The 9430-nt window shown below is 29.0% G+C and overlaps 1 protein-coding gene across 5 annotated transcripts; it reads left to right on the top strand.

Moving 5' to 3' along the window:
- Positions 1–216: 216 nt before the first annotated feature.
- On the top strand, positions 217–8993 carry LOC112457701. 5 transcript variants are annotated; one of them, XM_025020883.1, is made up of 4 exons: positions 217–457; positions 2783–2926; positions 6166–6394; positions 7200–8993. In XM_025020883.1, exons 1-4 carry the CDS (start codon positions 449–451, stop codon positions 7265–7267), a joined length of 450 nt encoding a protein of 149 aa, XP_024876651.1. In that variant the 5' UTR covers positions 217–448; the 3' UTR covers positions 7268–8993. The 5 variants fall into 5 exon arrangements, with proteins under 5 accessions (XP_024876651.1, XP_024876655.1, XP_024876652.1 ...); XM_025020887.1 differs by having other exon boundaries at positions 2521–2926; XM_025020884.1 differs by having other exon boundaries at positions 2478–2926.
- The last annotated feature ends 437 nt before the right edge of the window (positions 8994–9430 follow it).

Genomic DNA, 9430 nt, shown 5'->3' with positions numbered 1-9430 from the left:
TAAACAGCTTCGCGCCGTCGCCGCTACGCGTCGTAGCACGAGTGAGATCACCGCTGCATTGCAGCATCGACCGGTTCTTTTTTTTCCCTGACTTGACCTCATAGCATCCCCACACCTTTGCATGACGCTACCCCTCTCACACGCACCCTCTCTTCTGCCCCTTATCGTAATCGTGTCGCCACCAATGGTAGTAGAGTAGTGGCGGTAGTGGCGGCTTCGATCGACACCCTCGACAGTTTTTCGCAGGACGCTTGTTGCTTCTATACACGAGCGACGAATGTAAACTCGCCCTACCGCGAGTTTTTTCACGCGTCTTGACATCGCTCGGTTGCGTTTTGTTTCGATCATCATCTGTTTGTTCCTTGTTTGTCACGGAATAAATTACGTTAAAATTGTCATCTCGGTGTGGATGATTTTCGATAAACGTTGATTGCTAACTAATCAATTAATGATAAATGTAAACACCAGTTAATGATTCTTATCGTCCAGAATCCAAATCCTGTGAAGCATTCAACTGATTTATAAAAAAATTATTACAAAATTAATTTATTATAAATAATTTTCATCTGAGTTTTATTTTATTTGGTATCACTGTAAAGTATATTTATACATATTCTTATTAATATTATATATAATATTTTAATTGACAATGAGTGATAGAAGTTATGGCTATATACGTTAATTCAATAATGTATGAAAGAAAAGAAAAAATCTTGGTTATGTTTTTTTTTCAGTGTTATAATTAAAATAACTTTCAAGCTATAAGTGATTAAAGTTTACAACACATAAACTAATTAAATGTATCAAATTTTTAACATATAATTAGTCAATAAAATTTTTGTTTTTTTTTTAATTTAACATATATTTATTTTAATATTTATATAAGAGAATTATCAGACTGAAAAAAAATTTTCTGCATTTTAGTAAACATTAGTTTGCATACAACTGTGACTCCATTTACTAAAATAAATAAAATTTTCTTTTTTATTAGTATATGTGTATTCACTGAGAAAAAATATACTAATAAAAAAGAAAATTTTCTTTATTTTAGTAAATGGAGTCACAGTTGTATGCAACTAATACTTACTAAAATGCAAAACATTTTTTCTTAGTGTCAAATTAGAGAGAAAGAAAGAGATAAAGTTCTTTTTACTATATTATATGTTTTGTATTCTTTTCCTATGTACTCTGTTATTTTTAATTTATTAAGAAGAAATTCTATATAAATTGAAAATTTTTGTCTATCCTATTTTATGTTACGTCTGTCAATATTTGAAATTAAATACCTGCTTTAAAAAAAATGCTTATTAGTATTAAATAATTATATAAATAAGAATTTTCGAGCAACATTTTTTTAACCAAAAAGTGTTTTACTATTTATTTATATTTTTATTATTTTACTTAAAATTTCTTTAATTTATGATGCTAAAGATATCTATATATTTAAAAACTTACATAAGATACATTGCTTGTAGTATACTAAAACTTTGAAACTTGCTTATTTAATTAATGTACACGTAAAGGAAAATAGGCTAATTAAGAGCCAATCGCTGTTGACCGTGCGAAAAACGTTTATTTTTCTTTAGAAACGCTCATTCTTCTTTATTGAATATTAACGTACGTTTCGGTCTCTATTCGGACCATCTTCAGCATCTAACATCTTCGGTCTGAAGTTAGTGTTCATCAATAAAGAAGAATGAGCCTTTCTAAAGAAGAATAAATGTTTTTCGCACGGTCAACAACGATTGGCTCTTAATTAGCCCGTTTTCCTTTACGTGTGGATGTCCAACAGAGCCTCAACTTTCCAATTAATTAATCTAGTACTGTAAAATTAGAAGCTCCATATTATATACATAAAACCATGTTTAAGATTACCATTGTTATGAAAATCGTAAAAAACTTCATTGTTAAGATTTGTACATTCTAAGTCTAGCATGTTTTATGAACAAGTATTATGAATAAATTAGATTTATGAAATATATAACAACGTACACATTGCTCAATAGAAATTTGAAAATTGCTGAAATAAATTAAGGCGATCCAGTGTATTAGCCATAGAAATTTTTTTATTAGCTTTATTGAACGTTTTCTTAATAGAACGGTTGACCTATCATTTAATAATGTTATAATTCAGAAAAAATACAATTGCAATGCAAAATAGATATTAGAATATGAGATATTTTATATTATTATACTCAAGTTTCATAATATTATCATCTACTCTATTTATATCATTAAATATCAGCATAAAGTTTATGTATGATTTGTCTTAGAATTTTAAAAAGATTTAACAAATGAGCGCAATAAGAGAAAACAATCTTTATATAAACCAGTTTATGTCAAAATATGTTCTTTGCTTTTTTTCATGTGACTTTTATTGTATTTTTTGGTCAAATACAGATTTTACTAATCATACATTTTACTGCGTATATAAATATCGATTTTTTCCGAGAAGTGAAAAATTTGTCTTAATGTAGCTTTGGTCAACAATTGGTTGAAAATCTTTTCATCGTTCCAAAGACTGACAATCGACCGGCGACAACAGTCTTGTAAAAACGCAAATGCGTCACGAATCTCAGGCGTTCTCGAAGAATTGTGGCACATCCGCACCGTCTTCGTCTTAATCGGAAAAAATATACGGATGAATTTTATTTTACGTGTCTTGTGTGGTCGGACAAGCCTGGAATTTTCTTCCCGTCTTCTCCAATTCTCGCAGAAAGCCGCGTCGTGAATCGTTAATTGCCCCTCCAATGAGCGAGTGCTACCTATCGCTTGTTTCAAGGTGTCTCGCGAGGAACTCAGCAAAGCAACAATGAAGTCCGAGAGGAATAATGGCTACCTAGCTTCGACCGTCGTTATCGAACAATCGGCTGATTTGCCGGAATCGACTAGTCAAGATAGTATATCTACTCCGAATTCTCTTCAAGTATGTAGACTATTTCGATAATTAAGCTTTCTGAAAAATGTTTGAATTTTACATGTTTCTTAAGGACTGCCAATATTCCTTAATATTACGGTCTTAACCATCTCTATTTCTACCATGTTATTCTACCTTTAAAGACCGATTTTTTGTGATACACAGAGAGAGAAAGAAAAAAAAGAGAGAGATGTATAAATAATTATATTATACGTATAACATTATTAGAGAATATTCCATTAAAATGGCGAATAAAGATATACTTTTAATGATTATATAATATATAATGCCACATTATCGTGGTAATATATTAAGGATGTATGTGTGACATCTCAAAGCATCACCAAAAATCTAAAAATTTCATAGATTGTTCTATTATTACGTCTAAGTATCTGTGTAAAATTTCAGCACAATTCTCTTACTGGTTTAAAAGTTATTGTAATTAAGGATGTATTGGAGGTATTTCAAATATATTCAGAAAGTGCTGTAAATTGTTTCTAAATTAAATTAAAAATACTCTGTAAAATTTTGAAGTTATTTAAGAGTTATTTAAGTTTAAAGTTGATAAAATTAACATTATCCCTTATAGAGAATCGACACTTTGCTGTAAATATAAATAAAATATAAATAAACCATTAAGATATTTCTTAAACTTTTTTTATGTGTAAAACATACATCATTGATATTGTATTTTAAGTTCCAAAATTTTTTGCCACAAAATAATTTTTTTAATTGTTTAAACAATACTAATTATTTAAATAACAAAAATCATACTCAAACTGTTAACGGTAATCCCTTCTAACATATAAAAAATTTTGACTTGTTTGACATACATGCAAAGTCTTCAATCAAGAAAACAAAAATACTACATATAGTTATAGGTAACCCACTCGGCATGTAATATTTCAGAAACATTTCTGCAAAATTCCATTTGAAATATTATACCTTTCATCAATATTTCAGAAATATTTCACAACCGTTTCTGCAATATTTCTGCAATGTTTCAATCGGCACAATTATTTCAAATGCAACTTTGCTGAAAGATTTTGGCAATATTTTGGTACTATTACTGAAATATTTCTAAAATATATCTACGAAATATTGCAGAAACACTTCAGAGATATTTCAAATACATTTTACACTGAGAAAAATGTTTTGTATTAGCAAACAAAATTTTGTTACTGACGTAAAAACTATTGGTTGATATGTGAAAAATAAAATATTTTGTTACCAGAACAAAAAAAATATATTAAGCCATGTGCGTATAGCCGCCGCGCATTTGTCCAAAGAAATCCGCTCTCTCAGCCGGTCACCCATCCAAGTGGTATACCGGCACCTTGTTGCATGACATCGATGATCGAACAGGGTAGTGGTGATCCTCTGACTCTGACGCTTCTTTCTTTCTTATACTTGCTTATTTTGGTGACCATAAAGCTATCGCATAACAATATTAACAATACAGATATACGAATAAATCTTTTTTGCCAGTCAACGTCGAATATTAATTTATATTAAATATTATTAAGTATTTTATATTTTATATTAAAAATGCCATATGACAAAATTTGGAATATCAAAAAATTCTTAATATTATAAAAGAGAAGAAATGCAATAAAATGTAATAATTATATAATAATAAATTTAATTTTTTATAAGTTCTAAAGTCTGTCAGCAACTTTTCGGAAATATTACAAATGCAATGTTGTATGTGAAACATTCAAAAATATAACGCGTGCAATTTAAATGTAAATAATAGTTTTATCATGTATCAGAAATGTTTCTAAACCATTACATCTGCAATATTTCTTCTGCAATATTGTAGAAATTCACTGCCTGCAATTCAATTTTTCATTACCTACGCAATCCTTTAGAAATTTTTCAGAAACATTTTAAATGCAATGTTGCGTTTGATATGTTACAGAAATATTATTTGTGCAATGCAAACGTAATATTACTTTTATAATGTTTCAGAAATATTTCTGAAATATTGCATCTGCTACATTTTTTTGCAATATTACAGACACTTACAAATATTGTAAACAACTTTCTGAAAGATTTCAGAAATATTGTTAATGCAATATTATAAAAAACATGATGCAGGTACATTTCTGAAATATTTCAGATGCGTAGTTACAAATGAAATGTTAACGAAATATTTCTGTACTATTTCCGAATATTTCAATATTTCAGCAACATAACATGCCGAGTAGGAAAACATCCTTAAGCAGAATATTTCTTAATCGCTAAAAAAGCTGTAGTACAAAAGTAAAAAGTAACATTTTCTTATCCTATCACTAGTTTTTATATCACTTGACTTTTTATTATGCATTTAGAGAATATAGCTTATAATGATGTTCCTCTTCATAACCCTTTCCCTCCTCCCCTCTCTCTTTCTCTCCTTCTCTATCCTTTCCTTCATCCCCCTCATATCATTCTACCGCTCTTCCTCACTCTTTCCGTTCCATTGTTTCTTCCCTCTTCCTCCCTTACTCTTTCATTTTTTTCTCTGTTTTTCCCTTTTCTACACTTTATTTATAACAATAGAAGAGGTGCACAAAAAAAATTCGAAGTACATGCAATACAATCCAAAAGCGATCGATATAGTCTAAAGAAAGTGTTTATTTATCATGTTCAAGAACGTTTCAAGTTATTGATATTTTGAACCTAATTATTTATAAATAATTATGTATAGATATTTTAAACTAGAAAAAATAAGCATTTATTTTTCTAAACTAATATTATAAGAAATATGTATACTTTTGAATGTTTCTGCTTTTTACAAATAAGCAATTTTCTTTACTGATAAAGATTATTCAAAGAGAAACTTATTACGTATTATGGAATTCTTAATTTTGTTTGACAATTTCAGCTCAACATATGATATTAATAAAAATGTCTCTTTTATTAAAAAAAAATATAAACAATTAAACATTGAATTATTGATATTTCTAACTTTCACTAATCTTTTTACATTAAATTTTTACATGAAATTTGTGCTTTCTTTTAAATAAAAAATTCTTGCTGTGTTTATTAATTTATATTATCAAAAATAAAGAAATGCTTTAAATGATCAACCAAATGATACGGTCATATACGGATATATTAATAGAATTACTCTTAAAATCAAAGTTATAGAGGTATATCTTTTGGTCACTTTTCTTCTTTTCTTTTTTCTTTTCTCTTTTATTTGAAGAAATGAAAATGCAAACGATCCGTTTCCGCTATTTTATCCAACTGATTACGTTTAGGTAACTTATGGGTCACGGGGTGGAACTACCACATCCGTTCTTCAGCATCCGATTAAGCCACAGAGGCCGATCGGTGTGACACGTGTTACCTCAATCACACGAAGACGAAGAGGAACAGTGAGTAGGCAACGTTTACTCGGTGTATTAGCCATCACTCTGCTGGCTACTTGCCTGTTTATACTTCTATTACTGGCATTAAACACCACTCGCGAATGCGTTCGAGAGCCTCGTAAGTTTCACCCTTTATATTTACCTCTTATATACAACTTGGATTCTGTTCATATATATAGGAATTAGTGATTACAATATCAGTATTTTATAGCATCACTTTTTTTACAATATCGAAATATCGATGATGTTTTAATAAATCTTAAAATAAAAAAACTCAATTTGTACTGTCAACCAAAAGTTTGAAACTATTAGTGGAAAATGTCTGTATAAAATAAAATAAAGCTTATGCATTATAATTTAATATATTTTTATTATTTTGTTTATGAAAAATGGTATAAAATGTTTAAGTTTTATAAAAAAATATTTTTTACAAGATGAAAAAAGTATTAGACACTAAAGAGTAGACACTTTTTTGTCAAAGTATTCACTCCTATATTTAATCACTTTTTTTACCAAATTAGGTAACCTAGATATAAATTTATTTATTTTTTTCTAGCGAAAGATCGATTCTTTCACCCATCTTCTAAAATATTCCAGAGCTCAATTTTGGAAGAAAGACTTTAGTCATAAGCCATTTTTTTTTAAATTAAACAATGCTATGTTAACTACACAACTACGCTAAATATAATACCATATTTACTTTTAAATTTAAAAAAATTGAGTAAAATATGAATCAGACTTTTAAGTAGCGTTTTATTGAAATATTTTTAAATTATATATGTGGTCTCAAACTTTTGGCCGGGTATCTAAAGAAATAGTAATTCAAAAATTTTCGAGTATAAAAGGATCAAACGATAAGAACATGAGAATACAATTCTCATATTTTTAAATTTTAGTACATCTCTACCGCTTTTTATTTTCAGATCCAAACGTTTGTATGACAGAAGAATGCGTCCAAACAGGTATATTTTTAAAATTTACATATACTTAACAATAAAAATATTATTTTCCGCTCGTTTGAATCAAAGGCTATATGAGGGGTAGGACCAGTATACGAGCATTAATCGATGTTACAAAAATTTTAACTTGTATCAAGATTTATTAAATTGACGTTTTGTACCATACTCGGACTTCATCAGAATTGTCAATTAAGCAAATAATTAATAAACTAACATATATCGGGGTCAAATCGCAATCAATCAAACATGGAGAAGTACCGCAATCACAAAGTCAAAAAACTTGAAACATTATAGAACGCTTTTTTCGCAAGTCAATCATGCTCCAGTTAAATTTCTGTTTTTATTAAGTATCATCGTCCCGTGGAGACCCATGCAAGTCCACAATTTCAAAAGGTACCATACATTTCTGGGCCAACTTAGTGGCAACTGAATAAATGTATTTAGATAAGATGATATAATATCGACTCAATAAAATAAATTAAAATTAAAACAGAGACTTACATAAATGTTCAGAGATGACGGGAACTATGACAGGCAATAATTATGGCATCGGTATAACACGTCTGATCTGCGCGAAGAATCATCGTGAACTGAGAGAGGAATGAACTTGACACGAGGACAAAGAATGTTTGCAATTACCTGACCGTGGAAAGTTCGTTTAAAACATCAAAATAAACTTCGTCCAATAATTCGGTTTCTTTGTTAGAGTTAATCCCGTTTGTTTGCTCTTTGATATGTATCATTTCAGAGATCATTCGTTTTTAATAATTCGGTTCATAATCTAAGATACATGTATTATCCCAGTCAAAGATGTGATTATAATTTAAAATATGATCTGTTATCACCGAATGCTTGGATTCATTCAGTCTGATGTTATACTTATGTTCTCTAATTCTAGTCTGAAGCTTTCTTTTCGTCTGATGTACGATGCATCGCAGTTTTTGCAATCAATCTTGTATATTACATTATTGTTCATAAACAACGAGTTCTTGTCTTTTTGGACCCTGATGATACTACTAAGTTTGTTCAAGATACGGTACCCCATGGATAATATGCATGATTTATCTATTTTCGAGGCAATTAATTCCGAGATTGATTTGATATATGGAAGAACAATGAAATTCTTTTTTTGTTGTGTTTCTGTTTCTTCCGTGCTACCGTTCAAAGATTGGTTGATAAGTTTTTTCAATCTCCGATTGATATGGGTAAATATTAAATCCATAGGGTAGCCGTTCTCAATCAAATTGTTAATAATAAACACTAAAATCTTTTCGTAAAAATTCGGATGGGATAACTTGATTGCTCTATCTACCAAACTATATATAGTCCTGAGTTTGTGTTGTATGGGATGATTAGAATAAAACGACAAAAATCTTCCCGAAAACGTTTTTTTGTGAACCAATCAGTGACAATCATGTCACCCTTACAATCCCTTACAATCTCTTACAATCAATTTCACGTCTAAAAAACTAATGCTTCTATTTTCCTCGTATTCAATAGTGAATTTAATTCTATCATGGTAATTATTGAATCTACTAAATATGTCAAAAACATTCTCCCTCCGGACCGTATACTGGTCCTACTCCTCATATAGCCTTTACATATACTTACCTGTAATATTTAATTTTTTATCTATAATTTGCAGTACAATATTAGAAGTATCATTATTCAAAGAACACAAAGAACAACGCAAAAGAAATCTACAAGTCATCTAAAATGTATTTTTTTTACAAAATTTCTAATTATTTATTCCGACTGACAGGTTACCGAGAAAACGATCTCAATATTGTTTTGTTATGGATTTTTTGTTAATAAAATAACTAATGTTGCTCTCTATAATAATAATAATAATAATATTGTTGTGTAATATAGGTGTCTTGATTAATGTTTTATATGACATATTTGGGCAAACTGATAAATAATATAATCCTTATTTAAGATGATAATTAATTTTAAGAGTAAGAGTTTTCAAGACCACACAGGTCAATATGAGCCGGAAAATGCAGATAATGAAATGTACGTATCATTTAAATTTATAAAATGGCAAATTTTGCTCGGTTTTTACAATTAATTATATTTTGCTAACAAATTCTGTTATATTTTTGCTGGCGATAAAATTTGTAGTAGACATTTAGCAATTTGTTTCCGATAGATTTAGCTATTAGGATAATATTTACATAATATTCTCAGCAAAT

This window comes from Temnothorax curvispinosus, unplaced genomic scaffold (assembly GCF_003070985.1).
Source record: "Temnothorax curvispinosus isolate PA1 unplaced genomic scaffold, ASM307098v1 QBEX01008153.1, whole genome shotgun sequence".
Lineage (NCBI taxonomy): Eukaryota > Metazoa > Arthropoda > Insecta > Hymenoptera > Formicidae > Temnothorax > Temnothorax curvispinosus.
This window is presented reverse-complemented; position numbering and strand designations above follow the sequence as displayed.